At 34.7% G+C, this 20,427-nt stretch overlaps 2 protein-coding genes across 3 annotated transcripts; both read right to left on the bottom strand.

Moving 5' to 3' along the window:
• Positions 1-1,662: 1,662 nt before the first annotated feature.
• On the bottom strand, positions 1,663-5,361 carry LOC105971402 (putative serine/threonine-protein kinase At1g01540). The gene is made up of 7 exons (XM_012996256.2): positions 4,384-5,361; positions 3,580-3,684; positions 3,326-3,448; positions 3,054-3,224; positions 2,810-2,939; positions 2,478-2,687; positions 1,663-2,127 (listed from the first exon to the last, which is right to left on the bottom strand). Exons 1-7 carry the CDS (start codon positions 4,977-4,979, stop codon positions 1,960-1,962), a joined length of 1,503 nt encoding a protein of 500 aa, XP_012851710.2. The 5' UTR covers positions 4,980-5,361; the 3' UTR covers positions 1,663-1,959.
• Positions 5,362-8,473: 3,112 nt separating this feature from the next.
• On the bottom strand, positions 8,474-11,094 carry LOC105971306 (uncharacterized). Of its 2 annotated transcripts, XM_088815557.1 has the most exons (7): positions 10,777-11,055; positions 9,806-9,898; positions 9,654-9,719; positions 9,463-9,528; positions 8,873-9,196; positions 8,640-8,766; positions 8,474-8,555 (listed from the first exon to the last, which is right to left on the bottom strand). In XM_088815557.1, the coding sequence occupies exons 1-6, from the start codon at positions 11,053-11,055 to the stop codon at positions 8,674-8,676; spliced, it is 921 nt and encodes a 306-aa protein (XP_088671683.1). In that variant the 3' UTR covers positions 8,474-8,555; positions 8,640-8,673. The 2 variants fall into 2 exon arrangements, with proteins under 2 accessions (XP_088671683.1, XP_012851608.2); XM_012996154.2 differs by having other exon boundaries at positions 8,474-8,766; positions 10,777-11,094.
• Between the last annotated feature and the right edge of the window lie 9,333 nt (positions 11,095-20,427).

Raw genomic sequence — 20,427 nt, 5'->3', positions numbered from 1 at the left:
GACTATGTTTTTTCGTTGTCTTGATTTTTTTCTTTAATAATTATTTAAACTGGGAGATGTGGCGTTTTTATAATTTTAGAGCTTAGATCACACGGTGTTAAAGTTAAATGTCTAACAACTAGCAGCGAGGTCAGATTGAGAATTTTTCAAGTACACGAAGACAAATCGATGCAATCGAAAGTATGAGGAGTGTAGTAACACCGAACCAAAGTTAAAAAAAAAATTGGAGTTTACTAAAAATAACTAACAACCTACTATATGTTAGCTATAAATATAGATAAAAAATAACATTTGATGCAAATTGGAGACCCAGTCATGATAAGTAGGTAGATGTATTGAATTGATGGAGCCCAACTGAACTGTCCACGATTTATACTAATCAAAGTGGGCATGAAAATATGATTTCTGGAGTGTGCGCGAGTCATAAATCCTCGTATTTTAGCAAAACTCATTTTTATACAATACAGTTCTTGATTTGCAGAAACCACAATCTAAGTTTGTGAGTTTTCGACGGGTATAGAATAGACGGGTCCATGACAAGTTTATAGTAGGACCCAACCTTCACGGATCGAAATTCGTTATAATTATTCATGTTATTTTTCGAAATTAGTTATAAGTTTTACGCGAAACCATTTAGCAATTAAAGTCTATGAAAAGCGTAAATCTAAAATTGAAACCAACATGAATAGTGTCAATGATAAATGTCAAGGATAAATCAAAATTAATACGTTTTAACCATAAATTCATTAATAAGAAGTAAATATATTCAAAGTTTTATAAGACAAAATTTGAAATAAAATAAACAACTATAGACAAAACGAGACGCCCGTTGTTATAATATAAATTGTGTCATGTAAGAGATATTTTATTCTTGTATTACATATTATTAATTTATTATTATATATATAAAAATAAAACGACGTCGTTTTGTATGGCAAGGCGTAACGAGTTTCATGGGTATTTAAAAAAGAAAAAAAAAAAAAAAAAACTGAACCCGGCTTACACCTAAATGGCCAATCCGGATGATCTTTTCCGTTTTCTGGACTCAATTGTATCGATGGGTCTATCCATTCGGTCTCAGCGGGATGATTTTGTTTGGGTTTGACGAGTTCAATGGGTCGATGGATCCGACTAGTTCACCCCAATCTGGTGGTACTTTATACTTTATATGGATATACTATTATTATGAGAAAAAAAGACTTCCGCAAATATGTCTATCATTAATTTTGGGGTTTATTATCTAAACTTCTAATTTTAAGGGTATTTTTACCCCATTCACATATTAGGCAAGTGTATCGCACGATCAACTCGCAAGGATGTTATTGGCTTTGACTATATTTCATAGGGGGTTCTTGCTAATTATTTTAACATAGGAATTTTTGTAGCAATTAGAGGTTTCACAGGGGTGATCATTGCTAAAAGCTCATTTACATTATATTTCTCGTGTAGTTTGCTGACTACCCTAGCAAAATTTACCCAATATACCGTACACGTCTATAGCTGCGTGTTCTAAATCTTCTCAATATTATACACAATGAAATCTGAAATTCATATGTTCAATCCTCTCGTAGTAAATCGCATTCTTCGACAAAATGTACGTCACTTCAACTATATATCGCAGTAAACTTAAGCAATATTTCAAATGTACACTCAAACAGTCTTACGAGACAAAACGCATAGCACATTTTAAATGTGGAACATTGTCACAGAATTGACTCAAATAATCGAATTTCGCAAAAATACCAATATCTTCAACTAATCCCGACCTTATTGAATTAAATGCCAAAATCAAAACGTGACGTATTTCCGCTTCATCGAAAGGTACATATAAATCGTATTTTTTCTTCTTACAAGTATATATTGTAGCTTATAATTCCTCAATATAGATATATAAAATATATAAATATTCAAAGACAAAAACAACCATATTTACATTTGGAGGAGGGTAGCGGCGTCTTTTCACAACTGCTCGTCATCAGTTTCTTGCTTCCTCAACAAAGACCTATCGGTTTGGACACTGCTTTCGTATCCACTACTATCACCTGCTTCTGTTATCTGCTTCTCTACAAACATTTCCTTTACTCCGTCGCGGTGTGTTCTTCCATTTTCCCTTCCGCCTCTTCGATCCTAATAATAATAAAATAAAATAAAATAAAATAAAACATAAGTAACTTTTTTCTAACTACAGCCATAATAGGGTCACGGGGGCCATGGCCCCCACCACTTCTTGAAAATCTAGTATTTTATATAGAGATTTATTATTATTTTGAACAATGTAAAGTTCGCGCAAAATCCTGGCTACGCCACTGACTACAACAATTGTGAAGGAGACTATGAAAAGGCCAATTAAGCTTGAAAAAGGAAGGTCGAAAAGACGATAATTTTTTTTTATTATTTAAACTAGGTTAATTGCAAACAAAATACACTCAACAACAAGAAATTTGCATTTTAATTTTTAGATTATACTAAAAACTTACATCTCGAAAAGGAAAATCATCGGCCTCGAGCATGTGCACAACGTGACCCATCTTTGGCCTCTTCTGAGAATTGGGGTCCACACATCGTAAGGCTACCAAAAGGGTTCGTTTCAATGCTCTTGAAGAAGGCTTTTCCGGTATCTTTGGATCCAAAACTCCCTCCGAATTCCGATTTGAAACCATTGCTTTAAGCCAATCAACCAGGTTTACCTACCAATTTTCGACCAATTTCATGCAAGTTTATATATACTATATTATACGGAAGCAATTTATTAAACCAATATTTGCAATAATATATATATATATATATATATATATATATATATATATACCTCCCCCGGTGGGCGGCTATAATCCACTGGATTCCTCCCCGTAAGAATTTCCATTATAAGAATTCCGAAGCTATATACATCACTTCTCTCATTCAACATGCCAGTACTCGCGTATTCCGGAGCTACGTATCTAGAATAAAACAATAATTAATTAATTATTCTTTTATTTATTCAATAATATAGCTCCGACAAAAAAAGAATTTATATTTTTTTTTTTGAGAGAGAGAGAGAGAAGATAAATTACCCAAACGTGCCCATAACTCGTGTGGTGATGTAACTCTTTTCGGAGCCAATGAGCTTCGCCAGACCAAAGTCGGAAACTTTAGCTTTCCATTGTTTGTCCAATAAAATGTTGCTCGATTTAATGTCACGATGCACGACTTTTGGCTCGAGGCACTCGTGCAGATAGGTCAACCTGAGAAAAAATTAACCAACCATACTCTAAAGTTAATCATGGAAATTTAATAATGAAAATGCGAATTAGTACTATTGATTCTTTTTTTTTTCCGTTTTTACCCTTTTGCGGTTCCTAGTATGATGTTCATACGAATATCCCACGTAAGAGGGCTGTAAGGCCCTACATCTCCATGAATCCACTGCTCTAAATTTCCATTGTTGACGTACTCGTACACGAGTATCCTGATTAGACGAACAACGGAAAAAAAATATCGTACGAAGAACAACATAAAACGATTTACGAAAATGATTAAATGTTTAATTGCTAGACAAATGGTTATATAAAGTTAATCTTAATGTTTAAATAGTATTACCTGTGAGTTCCTTCCGCACAATAGCCGAGCAATCTCACCAAATTCTTATGGCGCACGCGCCCGATTGCTTCGACTTCGACCTTAAACTCTCTCTCTGCTTGACCCCTGAAAAAAAGACTTACCAAAAATTGAACACCCCCAAATGACAAAAACAAACATACCGAGAAAACAAATCAAAAGAGCCCGATAATTTGGCTTCGCTTTTAGAAAAGATCATACATTTCTCCTTTTAACTCATATCTATCAAAATATATGATTTATTATGCTAAGGCCGCGTTCGGTTGCTCCACTATTAAGTCCAATTAACTAAATACTAGGAGTCGGTAACATGTACAATATACGATAGTACGATAAGTAAGATTTAAATTAATTTAATCTCGCTTGAAAAAACAGTTGAAACTTGCAATTAAATGCTACTAAGTACTAACCAATAAAAAACGGTTGAAACCTGCAATTAAATGCACCACCCGTCGATTAATTTTACAATTTGTGACAAAAAAGAGACAATTCTATCTAAAAAATACTACAAATCGCCGGATATAATTATTGTCAATTTACGTATGTCATCGAGAAATCACATTTAATACTATGTTTTAACAATTTTAATATTACATTTAATACAAGAACCGAACATCTAACTAACTAAACTAAATAATTAGTTAGTAGATATTTAAATAAACAATCGAAAAGCATATATCCAAATTCAACCACTAATTTCTCAAAATTCACAATCACACTAAGCAAATTAAATTTATTAAAAAAAATTAAATTAAATTAAAAGAAAAAAAGAGGGAAAAATAATACCTGTTATTAAGTAAATTTTTGACAGCAACAGTAGAATTATCATCCAATACACCTCTGTATACAATTCCATAACCACCTTCACCAATCACATTTTCATCAGCAAAACCATTCGTTGACTCCTCGAGCTCTCTTAACGTGTACCAGTGGCCCCACCCCAAATGCGACACCTCCGGCCCGGATACCCCCTCTGCCCCGGGCCGGGCCTCGCCCGACCCGGAACCAGGCCCGCCGACTGCCTTCTCCGGGTACGCAATTCGGTTCCCCTTGCCGCTCTCTATGTGGATCCTGTTCCGGTCCGCACTCGGGTCGGGCTCCGGAAACGGGTGGGCCTCCGGGTTTCGGCTCGGGTCGACCCGGATTTCCTGGATTTCCCTGGACACGCTCGGGATGATGGCGGGGTTCTTGCGGGCCGACGGCGGCGGCGGCGGCGGGGATTTCTTGTTCCGTCTGGAGGTGAACCAGAGTGAGATGAGGAAGAGCAGGATGACGATGGCGGCGCCGACGCAGATTCCGACGATGACCCACAAACGAAGCCCGAAAATCGAGGTCCGTTTGGAAAGCTCGTCGTTCAGAAAAGCTGGACTCCCATCAGACATATTCTCTCTCTTTCTCTCTCTAACTCTCTCTCTCTCTCTCCTCCCTCAATCTTCTTGACTCTCACTCATATGATTGATGGGAGGTAATTAACAGAGAAGACGACACTCGGGCCAGTGGTAGTGGGGCTGAGGGGGGCGGTGGTGGGGGGTGGTGGTGCAAGCTGTGATGATGGGACTAGTTCAAAATGGAGAAAGGACCATTTCGATATACGAATCTATTAATGGGGACTAGACTATAATATTTAATAACTGTATATAATATTGTTGGAATACTGACAAATTAACTAGCTTATGACTAATTAAGTAGTGCTTTTGGACTAATTTGCTTACTACCATTAATGTAATGTGAATTTGGTGATAGATATTTTATTCAATCATTTTTAAATTTCTTTTTTGGTTTCTTTTTCCTCTTTAGTGGATTCTTTGGTCCAATATGGATTAATAATCATTGTTGCTTTTTAATGTTGGTAGGTGATAGTATTTTTCTTAGCCACTTTTTCTTTTTTTTTTTCTTTTTTTAATTTGGTGGTTTTTTATTTATTAAATTGTTTCGGTGATTGATAATTTATATAAAAAGTTGAAATTTCTTGTTCTATGGGTCTCTAATTCCTGGTTCGATTATTATTTGACGAAGGAATATAAATTCTGGTGACTCAACGATCTGTTGCAATGCGGACATGAACCTGGTGCCGAAACCAACCCTCGTTGGTGATTGATAATTTGATATATAGATAAGAAGTTGGTGCTAGAGGAATTATGTAGGTTATATTATTGACCATTAGTGACGACGAAAAATTATATGTAACTAAATTTGTGGATGACAATCAAATTAAATTACTAGATATTTATATGAGATCATTGGTTAAATATCGTTCAAATTGGTTTGCTAGTATAAAGAAGCAAATCTGAATACATAGATTAGTTCGATAGATTATAAAATTCACAATTAATCACTAAATTGTGTAAATAATTGAAAAGGCAACAAAAATATTTAAGTATTTACAATTCAAATATGTTTCTAACTTTTTTAAAAAATTGTAAAATAACCTATAAAATATCATGCATGGGTCCCAACACATAATACTTTGTCCGAAATGTTGAAACATTAAAAAGTTAAAATTTTACTCATGTATAACTTGCGAATAATTGACTTTTTTTTTCTTTTTCAAAAGTGTTAATTAAATGATCCAAATGGTTAATCTATTCAATCGATGTTCCTCCCTGGTTTCTTTTTTTTACTTTTGACTAATGAAAATATATTGGGGATCAATCGAATTGATCGATTGGATCTATAATTCTCAGAATAAACATATTCCATGTTCAGAGGAAATGTGTGCACATGTCATCCATATATGTACATTATGCCATGCACGCAGACACGTGTCACACATCTCATGTATCATTTAAAATATGAAAAAATGAATGCAATTTGACAATAAAAGATCCAGCTTCCCATACCATGCCACTAGGCGACTAGGGCTGTGAATCAGACGAGCTCGAGCTCGTCTCTTTTATCTGGCTCCTGCTTGAGCTCGTTGAGTTCCATACTTTTTGGCTCGAGCTCGGGCTCGTGTCCTTTTGTCGAGTTCAAGCCCAAGTTTATTTTGTTGTTTTTAAAATATTTTTTATTTATTATTTCCTTATTATTAAAAAATGTTTTTATAAAATACAAAATAAAAACTAAACTGTAATTATATATATTTTGTAATATTTAAAATTTATTTTTATAATATTTTATATTATTATACATTATTGAAATAAAAAATAATATATAAAAAAAATAATTAAAAAGATAAAATTAATAAATAAGGCTCGCGAGCTAACTCATGAGCTCACGGACATCTAACAACTGACTCGAGCTCGGCTCGTAAGAAAACTCAGGTTTGAGTTCGAGCTTTTTTCGCATCGGCTCGGCTTGTTTACCACCCCTACATGCGCAGGGGGCGGATCCAGGAATTTTTTCTTGGGGGCTAGAATATAGAATTATTTAATAGAATTTTTATTATAGACTAAAGTGTATAAAATTTGAAGTCTGGAGAGCGAAAGTGTATTAACTAATATATAAATAATAAATTAAAATAAGGGGAAAAAAATTTGTGGGGGGGGGGGGGGGGGGGGGGGCACCCGATCCCTGAGCATACTCATAGGTACGCCCCTGTACATATGCATGCATGTTCGTGATGAATATGGATTCCGTTTCTAGGGTAAATTAGAATTGCTCCAAGAGGTAATGTTTATTTACAAAAAATCCATCATCCTTCCATTTATAATTGCATGCATCTTCGTGTAAATTCTAGATTTTTTACATTAGCATCCTTTCAGATAAAAGGTGAATGTAAAATTTACAAAGTATGAGAGCGGGATGTAATTTCTCCCCCAAAAAAGGGTTCTTATAGTTACGTTTTATCTCATGGAATTGATTGTAATTTACCGTTTCTATTTTTCTGTTTCCAAAACATGAGAAATGATGTGAAATTGAATGATATGGGCAAAAAAAATACATATATTCATATTCGTTTATACGATGCCACACCGAGTGAACTGTAGCTACTAGCTAGAACTGGTCCGAAGTATTTAGAGGCACGGGGTAAAATAATAGTTCGTGCCCAACCGTTGTAAATTTTATTTTGAATGAATCAAATCTAGAGAAGTGTGTAAAATTAATTTAATTAATGAAATACAAATTACACTCATGTACTATCACTGTTGTCGTATATATCCCATGTACTATAGAATGAGACAATGTGGCCCCTATCGTCAAGCCATGTTAAAGACACTACCATTTTTCAAAGTTGACCGTCCACTACACTAGATGTTGGACAATTTCGTGGAAATTGCCCCTCCAATTGTGCACAAAAGGTATGTCTCTTTCTTTTTCTCTTGTACTCAATTTACTCCCAAAATTTTTTCTTCATGTTTATTCCCTAATTTTATTTTCCACAACCTAAAATTTCACCCAAAAAAATTAGTTTCCTTGGCTAATATTTTTAAATTCTTTTTAAATTTCTGAAATTTTATAATTTCATCTTCAGGCCAAAAATTATCGATTTAAAAATCTTCTCGGAGGTTTAATTCTTAAAATTTACGCATTTCATTTTTTACGTCCAAACACAACATGGCACATTTTTCTAAATTCCAAACAGAGTGTTACGTAATAAAGTAAGAAAATTGGTGAATTCATAAAGACAAAAAATGCTTGTTTATATCATATAAATATAAGGGTGAAAGCGTAACTACAATACTTAAACTAACTGTGTTAGAGATTAGATGGTTGACCAAACAGTTGAGGGGTCACATTTTATAGTAAAATGATATATATGCAACACTAGTGATAGACATGGGCAAAATTTGTATTTAACCCTTATAGTTATACATATACAACATACACAATATATATAGGGAAAAAAAAAACAAATGGGCCGCCAAAAAAGTGGGCCTTTGTTGCCACCAAATATGTTTTTCAGTAACAAAAACAGGCCACATTCATATTAGACTTTCCAGCATAAATTTGACAATAATCATCTCAAATCTTGAAAGTGAAACATCCCCAACAATTTATGTATGTTCATCTATAAACTGGAGAAAATAAAAAATTAAAAAAAAAATAAAAAAAAATAATTATAATTCAATAATTAGAAGAAAATTATTAAATCACAATACCTAAGACCCTTTGCAATCATTTATTTTTTACTAGCTACGAAGAAACCCCCGGCGATGAATTGTTCCCCGAGTTATAACTCCTATCTAATTGCAATCGAGACAATGTATTATCGTCCCTACAAATATCCTGCACAAATTAAAAAAAAAAAAAAGAAGTTATATCTGATGTAACTTGTAAGAGATTTAATTGATTACTCAGACTCGAGTTTTCGAACGGTACTAATTAATAATACCTTTCCGGAGGCAAAATGGTTAAGCAATCCATAATGATTTTGCATCAGATGTGGCACTAAACTAGGTGGGGTATTTGAAGTGGAGGGCACGAGCATTGGCTGGTTGTTCGAGGAACTCTGATTGGTGGGTTCGAGATTATTATTATTATGTTGGATGAAAAAATCTTGGTCGGAGGTAAGTGGGCCCGCCCCTCTATTTGCATTGAGCAACGCGTTGTTCTGCTCGTTCAACTCCAATCCGTCTGATGAGGGTGCTAACATTGATTGCAACGATCCGAGTGAATAGCCAGGGTGTAAACTTAATCCGTTTCTCATTGTTAACATCTGCAAATGTGATTGATTCGTATATATTTATCAAGTTGTGTGTGTGAGAGAGAGAGAGAGAGAGAGAGAGAGAGAGAGAGAGAGAGAGAGAGAGAGAGAGAGAGAGAGAGAGAGAGAGAGAGAGAGAGAGAGAGAGAGAGAGAGAGAGAGAGAGAGACATTTAAAATCTCCGGTGCTGGGCGAAACAGAATATTCTAATCATCAAGATTAAATATGTCACTTCGAAATCGTACAAACATACGTTTTAAGGGAATAAAAATGAATACCTGAACTTGGAGTTGAAGCTGTTTCAGATATTCAATGGCCTCATCCAACATCGACGCCTTGTCGGTCTACCGTATTAAAAAAAAAAAAAAAACCTCAATGAATTCCGTGCAGATTAGATAAAAGAAAATGTATTTATGAAACATTTATGAAAAAAAAGAAGCTAAATTGGATGCATTTATGAAACAATTACTTTATTAGAATTTGGAATTAGATTTTGAAGTGCCTTGAGCTTCTCGTTAATGCGACTTCGCCTCCTCTGTACAAAATAGCTATCGCTCGATCAGACAAACAAACAGAATAATATTCAGACCAAAATCGAATTACAAAACAAAAAAGACGAACCTTTTCTGACAAATTATGAACTTCTGCAGCTCTTCTTCTCTTTGATGAATGCGGTAGAGACGGATTGCCCGGTGCATCACTACCTTCTGGTTCCTATATATTTCAGTGATTTAAAAAAGTATACCAAAAATATTACAAATTTCAAAAATTGAGATAATTGATTACCGATCACATTATATTTGCAGCGTATCTCAGCAAAGTCGAAATTTGTTAAAATTACAAATCCTAAGTGGAAGCGTTTGGAGTAACAATAAATGTATATATTTTAGTAAGATCAATCCATTCGTAAATATTAGTCCAGTCGTTTCAAATTAACTGTCGCTTTAGAGAATTTTTTTTTTTTTTTTGGTTTCATATTATAAGTCACTAAATTTCCAATGACGCGTTTATTACATTATTTTGCACTCATGCTCTTAATGGAGAGAGAACTATTAGAAACATAAATAATAAGAAAGGGTAATTTAGTTCTTTTTTTTTTCTTCTGAATTCATGCATATTACATATTTTTCATAATATGTGCCAAAATCTTAAGCACACTACAGTTACGCCTCTATAAATTGATACAGTTGGAACTAATAAAATTCTATTAATTTAGTGAAATATTAAATTATTAAATTAATAATTTAGTATGTTTTTACCAAGTCGGGACCAGAAAAGTTATTATTTACGCAAGGTTACTAATTTATCCAAGTTCTACCGTATGTGAAACAGAGGGAATAAAAATAAAATGTTGAATTCAAGCCACCAAAATCCAAGTAGAGAAACTAGTAATCAAGATGAAATTCATATTTTACTTATTAAAAACAGCAAATTGCAAATCCCAATTTTTTTTTATTTTTTTTGTCAAATCCCAAAATTTAAAAAGCTCTAAATTTACAACATATTTTTAGACAAAAATAAAATAAAAATAAAAAATATATATAATAAATAAACAAAAATAAAAATAAAAATAAAAAGTGAATTTCATGTACCTCGGAGCTGGAAGCAAGGTTCTTGACACTGCTAGAAGGGTTTAGTCCATCATAATCTCTTCCAAAGAAGCAGCTGGGGTCGGAGATATCGATGCCGGAGGAAGGCTCCGGCACCGGCACCGCCTCTCCGGCGATGAAAAACTCGCCGGCAGCCGGAGGAGCGGTGGTTGGAGGAGCTGAAGACGAGGGATTCTGGAGAAGTATTTGAAGAAAAGAAGAAATATCTTCTTCAGATTCATTGCTTCCATAAAGATCCGACATTTCATTAATTATTACCATTCACCAAATAAATCAAAATAAAAAATTAATAATAATAAATTTATTATTTAATTTTATAATTTTGTGTGAATTAATTATGAATGGAGAAACACACACTTCACACTTGTGAAAATCAAGAATGTGGAGAACAATGTATCTTGAGAAAGTAGAAACCCCATTTCCAGATTTTTATCTGTCTTTTTTTTTTGCATTTGCGGAATTGATATTTCCTATGTTGGGAAAAGCGAACGGCTTTCTCTATCTTTCCTCTTTCGGAAAATATGGTTTTTTTTAGGGACTTAATTTCACTTTGCACCCTTAAAATATAGTATTTTAACACTTTGCACCTTCAAAATAATTAAATAGCATTTTGAACCCTCGAAACACAATAAATAAATCACAATGCACCTTGAATGAATATTTGAAATTTAATGAGGATAATTTCACTTTTATTGGTTTTTTTATTGCCAAGGTGTAAAATAACAAATTAAATTGTTATTTTCTTTTACCTCCAATATAATTTCGAGCGTTCAAAATGCGGATAAACAAAAATCACATCGAATTACAGAAAAAATTAGAGAGAAAAAATCATTAAATTATTCAATTGACGGATGTTTTGTCTCTAATTAGTGAAAATATTTGGAAGAAATATGATTTTAAGATAAATTGATAACAAAATAGTTTGAAAGATTTTTTTTCCTTTCCTTTCGTTTTTTGTAAAATATGTTTTGTCAATTTTCTTTTAATATCTTGATGAAATATATTTTTCTTTTTGTGCATAATAGTTTTGAATGGATTGATAAATATATATCATTAAAAATATTAAATTACATCCATTACCTTTTTAAAATTCTTTAGAGATGTGTTTGGTATGATTTCTTGTGTTTGGAGGATTTGAAGTGTTATTAACATTTTTTGAGGGTACAAATACCAAAATACTACATTTCAAAGGTACATGGGGTTATTAAATCTTATTGAGGTCTGTGTTTGCTCTTTTAGTTTCAAATAAATTATATTTTTAAATAAAAAGACAAAATTATTTCATATCACTTTAGAGATTTTCAATAATTTATTTATTATATATTTCTCAATTATTACCTTTCATATATAATGGTGAAATACATATTTGATAACTTTTTTTTTAATAAAAGTACATTTCTCTAACATTCATGTTTTTTTTTTAAATATTTAAGAGAATTCATAATCGGCAATATAATATGAAATGGAGATAACAATATATGACTTTAAAGTTTTATTTTCTAATATCCAGGGATGGCAGTTTAACCTGTTTCGCCTCGCCCCAGATTTACTAGGTACTCCCGGTCCTGTTAGATAATGAGGCGGTTATGGGTTTGAAATTTTCACCCGTAGCGGGCACGGGGTTACTGATTTTGAACATATGGACCATTATCCACCCCGTATTCAACCCATTTATATATGTTTATTAGTTTTATATATATTTTATATTATAAATACTAATTTTTAGAGATATTTTAATTAAATAAACTATAAATATGCAAAAAATTATATTTTTTTACGGGTCCAGGGCGGAGCGTGTACGGGACATGTTTTATATGAGGCGGTGGCTAGTTTAATAAAATCAGACCTAGAATGAGAATGGAACGGGTTACCGGTGAATTTTTTTACTAGCGGGGGCGCAGGTGCGAGTTTTCCAAAACCCGCCCTATGGCCATGGGCGGACCCACACTGTGTCTTGGAGGAAAAAAAAAATTACAATTTTTTATTATTATTTTATATTATTATGTTATGTATCTATTAGTTTATGTATTTTAGCCCCCAAATTAAAATATTTTTAGCCCCCGAAACCCCTGGGTCTGCCCCTGCCATGGCCATCCCTTCTAATACTTCATCATCCCCACTAATTATGTTATGCTAATCCTGTTTCTATTTACAAAGAGATGCCTCAACTTTATGCTAATCTCTTTAAAATCGTTCACTTCTAATTATAGTAATTAGTAGCCATGACATTAAGATGCCTTGTTTTTTTCAAAAAGTCACATAATAGCCATTTTTTAAGGGCAAAAAGTAAAAAAAAAAAAAAAAAAAAAAAAAAAAAAAAAAAAAAAAAAAAAAAAAAAAAAAAGAAGATAAAAAAAAGATAAAAAAAGGTCAAAAAAAATAAAGGAAAAAAGGAAATATAATGAGTAATTATCACAACTTAGTTGACTAATTGGTCTTCCACAATGACAATAATAGATAGGTGGAACAAGATATTGCGTTGTGATTTGTTTGAGTTCGAACGTTGTTAACAGTATTTTACAGGTCGATTTAGTAATATATACTTAGCGTAATTTAGTTTACATTTCTTATATGGAATTCGTGAATTATTAGACAATAATGAAAGTTTACTCAATGCACTTCAAATGACTTCAAATTTTTGTTAATAAAAAAAATGATGAGCTCAAATCCACCATGCGAGTGAGGTTGGGTGGACGTCAATTATTGTAGAGGATGATTGTTTGCAGGTAATGTAATCTCTCCGAGATAGAAGAAAGTCTGCTGCCAAGTTTGGCGTTTTTCTAGAAGATTGCTTTCACTTGTTCCCTCGTTTTCAATCTTGTGATTTTTTAACTAATGCCCTCGCAGAGGCAAATAATCTCACCTGTAACGAGGGTTTTACCCTTCCTTTATCGTTGGCAAGATATGCCTTATAAAATCTACGTCTATTCCTCTAAAAAGGAAAAGAATTAAATTAAAAATAGTGCACTTCGGTCTTTAGGGGCTATTATCAGAGCTCGATTATTAAGTTGGACCTCAGGAGACCCAACTAGTTATCCCCCCATAAGCCCATATTAGCCATGATAAAACTATTTTCGCGGGTCGGCCCGGAAAATAGTAAGGTTAACCAAACATCATATTAAGTCCAATTAATTAGTTAATCTTGACTTATTTTGGCAACCAAACGGGGCCTTAGACCTCATTTGCTTACACGTATTGGATTGGAGTGGATCATACTAAATTAAATTAATTCCTTAATAATTAATAGTTTTGTAGTTAATAACATGTTTGATTCTTTAAATTACATCATGTATTAAATTTATTAGATTTTGGTCGTATATTTTATTTAGAAAGTTTCTTATTTAACAAAACAAAGTATTGTTTTAGTGATAAAATTCTATCTTTCCTTTTTGTCACCGTTACAAAATTAATTACAATTAATATAATATTTGTTCAATGACTATTTCACCCAAAAACTTAAGTTGTTAGTGAAATGTATCATTTAATAATAATATTAATATCTCCAATAATGTTTATAAAAATAAAATAAAAAAGAATAAGAAAATAAATTAGAGTAATAATTCTACGGAGTATTGGAGCTGTTTTATGAGGCATAAAAAAATATAAATCTTTTATATTATCATATTACGATTAATAATATTTTTATTACAATCCGGTCTGACTATTTGACCCCCATGCAACTGAAAATATACAACACAGACCACTTTCTTTCATCCTTGATTGCACAACAACACCTTATCCAACTGGAATCCACCTTACCCTAAAATTTTAAAATGCAGCATTCCCTAGGCCAGACCTCATTCATTTTTGGGTAAATTACATCCACCTCCCCGAAATAAAGAGTAATTACAAACAAACATCTTCTTATTGAGAAATTACATCTAGCCCTTTTGAGTTTGTAAATTTCTTACATCAACCCCCTACAAAAGGGTGTTACTGTAAGTAATCTTCAAATTACATGAAATGGATGTAGTTATTGAGACATAAGGGGATTTTTCATAAATAAACATTACCTTAGGGGCAGTTGTAATTTATCCTCATTTTAATTTGTGCTTAGGAAATTTGGAATCACCTACACACTAGTGGAAACATGGATTTTCACTACGGCTTTTAACCGTAGGCCAAATAAACTAAATTCGTATAAAAAAAATTGTTAAGAATTTGCGCCATTACAGAAACGGGCGTGACAAAAACTTTGCTACGGTAAACAACAGTAGTAAATACTTTCTTACTTAGGCATATCGTAGCATTTACTATGACGCACTCCACTAATTATATCTCCATCAATTGTTTCTTATAGTTTGTGTTTTAAGAATTAATATTTGAAATATTTTATGAGTAATTGTTAAGTGTATATTTTTACACTTTATCGTATCTTTTTATTTGAGCTTTTGGTGTGTTTTAACGATAATTGGTGCTTAAAAAGTCGATTTATTATATTTCAGGTATAAATTGAAGAATTGGAAAAGTATGGGGTCAAAACTGTAATTTTGGAGAAAATATGGGCCAAAAGTGAAAAAAACCAAAATCTGGAAATTTAAAGCTCGGACGGCCGTCCGAGTTTTAGTTCAAATTATGGGACGGCCGTCCGAGACCCCGAAACAGCGCAGTAAAGGGATTTTAATTGCACAAGGAAACTGCCTTCTTCCCCAAGTTCTTCACCCTATATAAGACCAAACCAAGCACACAATTGGGGATTCTTTTTACGCAATTTGGAGAGCAACAAAGCAATAACGAAGACGAAGAATTCGAAGACTCTAAGCATAGATTTATCGTTTATGACTTATTTTATTTGTGTTTTTCCTTTAATCATGAGTAGCTAAATTTCTTATTTCTAGGATTTTATTTGGAACCCTATGTGGGATTTATGAACCCTTTTCTATGATTTTATGCAAGTTTTAATTCCGGATTATTTCTTCTACTTGTTTTATTAAGTTCATGAAACTGGCCACTTTATGCGCTTTTATGTTATTGTTAATCGCATGAATCGGAAGATCGGGTTAATAATTAGAACTGTGGTAGAAGAGCCTTTGTGGTATTAACATAGGAATATAGTTAATCTCTTAGGTAGCCATTATTGAGATTTGTGCTTAATGCTGTGTTCTAGAATTAATTGCATAGGAATATAGTAATTGAATCTAGAATATTAGAATTGTAATACACGCGGAAGCGGGTTATGATTATTTTAGCATCTCAGGTTAATAATCCCGGTTAATTGCTTGAATAATTAAAAGAATTGGGGGAATAATAATCACATAGGGGGAAGAATAAAATCCTAGGCTTGTTTACTCTGATAAATCTTCGTGTTTAATTTGCTTTCTTGCTTTGTCGTTTTAATTTGCTTTTTAATTTATTTTAGTTAATTCTCTCTAAAGTCGACTGTGTAGGGTGGGCTTGATAATAATTGGTAGAATTTAGCGTCTAGGATTAGATAATTAAATATTCCCTGTGGGTTCGATATCCGGACTTAATTGTCCACTATATTACTTGTACGATACGTGCACTTGCGTGTAGGTTTTCGACCAACAAGTTTTTGGCGCCGTTGCCGGGGAATATTTTAATTATTTATTTTATTCTAGCTCTAGATTTGAACAATTTTCACAATTCACCCATTTAATTTTCGTTTTATTTTATTTTTGTTTTAGGTACGTTGTATGCGCAGGAGACTCAATTTTGCTAGAGAACCGTTTGATCCCGAAATTGAACGCACTTTTCGAGCCGCTAGGAGAATTCAACGCGCAAATAATATAATGGAGAACGAAGAACGCAGGGCCGCTGGTAATTTACTCGAGGCCAACGGAAACCAAGTGCAAGACCCTCCCCCTCAACTTCCAGCACAGCCAGCAGTTCGTCCACGAGCACTTCAAGATTACATAATCCCAACTCTAGACGGATTCCGCCCGAGCATCCAATATCCACCCATTGAGGCGCACAATTTTGAGATCAAGCAAGGCCTTTTGACGATGCTCCAAAATAACGGGCTATTTAGTGGGTTGGCAGGTGAAGATCCCCATCTTCACATTGTCAATTTTCTAGATACCTGTAATTCCCACCGTCAAAACGGCGTTTCCCAAGAGGCGCTTCAATTAATTCTCTTCAAGCACTCCCTACAAGGAAGAGCTCGCCAGTGGTTGATGTCCCAAGCCCCCCACTCTATCTCGTCGTGGCCTCAACTCCTCAACCTTTTCATGAAAGTCTATAGCTCACCCGAGAAGGACGAGAGAATCCGACGAGAAATTCACAATTTTGTCCAAGAGCAAGGCGAGCAATTATACGAGGCATGGGAGAGATTTAAAACTCTTTTGCGGCAGTGTCCAACACATGGAGTCGAACAATGGCGGCAAATCCACATCTTCTACCAAGGGATTAACGAGAATGCACGAACGGTCTTAGATGCATCAACCGGAGGTAATTTTATGAGTCAGTCGATACCGGATGCATTTATCATGTTGGATCAAATTGCACAAAATCGGTTTGCCAAGTCAAGCGAGAGGACGGTTAGTGGAGCCAAGAAAGTTCCCGGAGTGTTGGAGTTAGATGCAATTACGGCCCTTCAAGCCCAAGTGACCCAAATTGCTCAACAAAATCAACTCCTTCTACAGCACATCAAAGCAAGTCCACCACAACAAGTCCAAGCCGTTGATTCTCCATGTTGTGAAATTTGCGGTGGAAATCACTACACGCTCCAATGCCAACAAGATGTAGAATCGCTCAACTACGTCACCAACGCGCCTCGCCAATTCCAAAATCAAGGGTGGAGATCACAAGGGCAATATGGAGGAAATCAACAAGGCCAAGGATATCAAAGACCTCAAGGTCAATTCCAAAATCAAGCCCCTCCTCAACAAAGTTTTCAAGGCAACAATCCACCGGCCCAAAAATCAAGCACGGATGAGATTTTGGCCCAATTCATGACCGCTACCCAAGTCTCGCTGCGGAATTTGGAGAATCAATTCGCTCAATTCATTGTGAATCAAGAGAAACGCCCGCCGGGAGCATTGCCGTCGAATACGGAAGATCCTCGAAATCAAAAGTTCGAGACGTGCCAAGCTATCGATGTCAAGATCGACAAAAGGGAAGAAATTCAAATAAAGCCGCAAGTCATTGTAGCCGAATGGGTCGAGCCAATCCCATATCCACAAAGATTGCTAACGAAAAAGATCGAGGTCGAGACGTGCCAAGCGGTCACCTTGAAGAACGGTAAGCAATTGGAGGAAGCCCCACGAAAAGAGAAGAGAAACACGGTAATCGAGAAGCCGAAAGTGAATGAGGAAAAAGAATCAACTCATGAAGAGCCACCATCAACAGTGCCTTCACAAGTCCCTCCAATTCCTTACCCTCAAAAGTTTATAAAGAAGAAGCTCGATGCCGAATATCAAAGATTTTTGGACAAGTTGAAGGAAATTCGCATAAATATTCCTTTCATTGAAGCACTTCAAAAGATGCCAAAGTGGGTGAAGTTCCTCAAGGACCTCGTGAAGAAAAGTAAGAAATTGCAAGGGAACGAGATGATCCAACTCACGAAGCAAATTAGTGCAATTCTTACTCGGCCTCTTCCACAAAAACTCGGCGATCCAGGTAAGTTTACTATTCCTTGTACTATAGGAGGTAAAAATTTTAGATCGCTCATTGATTTAGGTGCTAGCATTAATCTTATGCCGTACTCTACTTTTAAAAATCTTGGGTTAGGAGAAATTGAACCGACGGCTATAACTCTTCAATTAGCCGATAGATCTTTAGTTTACCCAAAAGGTATTTTAGAGAATGTGCTAGTGAAAGTCAATAAATTTATCTTCCCTGTTGATTTCGTTATACTAGATATAGATGAGGATAGGGAGATACCTCTTATCGTAGGGAGACCGTTTTTAGCCACGTCGAAAACTCTCATTGATTGTGCTTGTGGTGATCTTACAATGACTGTGCATGATCAAACAATCAAATTCAATGTTTTTAGTGCTAATAAAAATCCATGTGATAATAATGATTGTTTTGCTATTGAGCTTATGGATTTTACAAATAATGAAAAGTTTGATGTTTCGATCTTGGACAATGGGAAAGCATCTTTGAGTGCAGGAGATGATGGCGGAAACGGGAATCGGACGGAGCAAGTTTATTTCATGGACTCACTTTTAAATCCTCCGAGAGAAAGTCATACGAGTCGAGGTCTTAACGACGATGAGAATGCAAGGAAGATGTTGCCGCCCAAAGACTCGAGCAAGTTACGAGAGAAGGATGAGTCAAGCTATTGTGGTCGTAAGGAGAAAATAAAAAAGGAATTGCACAAAGGACAATTGGTGTTATTGTGCAAATCCCGTCTTTGGTTATTTCCAAGGAAGCGCAAATCAAAGTGGTCGCGGCCGTTTATTGTCCAAAAAATTCTTCCTCACGAGGTGGTCAAAATAAAGGAGCGCGATTCAAATCGTACGTTCAACGTAAAGCGGAACCGGCTCAAACCGTATTTGGAAGCGAGTGAAGAATGCCAAGTGACCTCGGTCACTTTTGCTTGAAATTAAAGAAGCAACGTCCGGCTGAAGACTTTAAACTTAGCGCTTCTCGGGAGGCAACCCGAGCTTTATTGTTTTTCGTATTTTTATTTAATTTTTCGTTTCGTTTTAATATCATAAGCATGCATTCTAATTTATTATTTGAATTTTACTTTTCAGGGTTGAAAACGTGATCGAGGGTCGAGTCGGCCGTCCGTAAAAAAAAAAAAAAAAAAAAAAAAAAAAAAAAAAAAAAAAGTTTCAGGGGCACTAATATGAAGTTTTTATTTTGCAGGGACCTAAATGCAATTATTCACACGGCCATGCCAGAAAAAGGGAGGAATCTCACACGGCCGTGTGAGATTTCGGTGAAGCTACAGCCCAAAACCGGCTTTTGGCACGGCCGTGCGGATTTAAGGCTTAAATCCCGCACGGCCGTCCGAGACTTGGAACAGCTTCTGCCCAATTTCGACAAATGCTGCGGCCGTGCGGATATTAAGCCTATATCTCGCACGGCCGTCCGAGGAAGAAAAACAGGAATATTAAATAGGGGTTTTTCCAAACCCCAATTTTCACAATTCTAACTCCTCTCTCTCTCCTAATTCGAACCCTTACCCTCTCCCTTCGAAAATTCTTCTTTTCTTTGAAAATTTTCGCCTCAAATTCACCAAACACACACACACATAACGTATAATCTCGGTGGTTTGTTGTTGATTTGTGCAGGGAGGATTCAAGAACGGGCAATTGTCTCCAAAAATGCATTCCACCAAGAACGCCGACAAGGTGTTCGACGAATTGCCCAAGTCAAGTTTGGGGGAATTGTTGCGCCTCAATTCACTTCTTAACCCTTCCACAATTTACCCCGATCACATCGACTAAATCAGGTGTTTTCTATCCTTAAACTTTGTGCTAAATTCGTTGAGGGCAACGAAAATTTTAAGTTTGGGGGTGAAAAACATGTTATTTTTGTGCTTATTTGTTTTAGTTTGCATGCATTAGGTTTTATTCGTTTTTATTGTTTTTCTCGTTTTTCCGGAATATAAAAAAAAAAAAAAAAAAAAAAAAAAAAAAAAAAAAATTGCTTGAGTCGAATGCATCTATGATTTATGATGATGAGAGATGATCAATGTTTGATGATGAAATTGCTTGT

This window comes from Erythranthe guttata, chromosome 3 (genome assembly GCF_056151865.1).
Source record: "Erythranthe guttata isolate IM_541 chromosome 3, IM_541, whole genome shotgun sequence".
Lineage (NCBI taxonomy): Eukaryota > Viridiplantae > Streptophyta > Magnoliopsida > Lamiales > Phrymaceae > Erythranthe > Erythranthe guttata.
The sequence above is the reverse complement of the archived record's forward strand: the minus strand, read 5'-3'. Positions and strand labels throughout refer to the sequence as shown.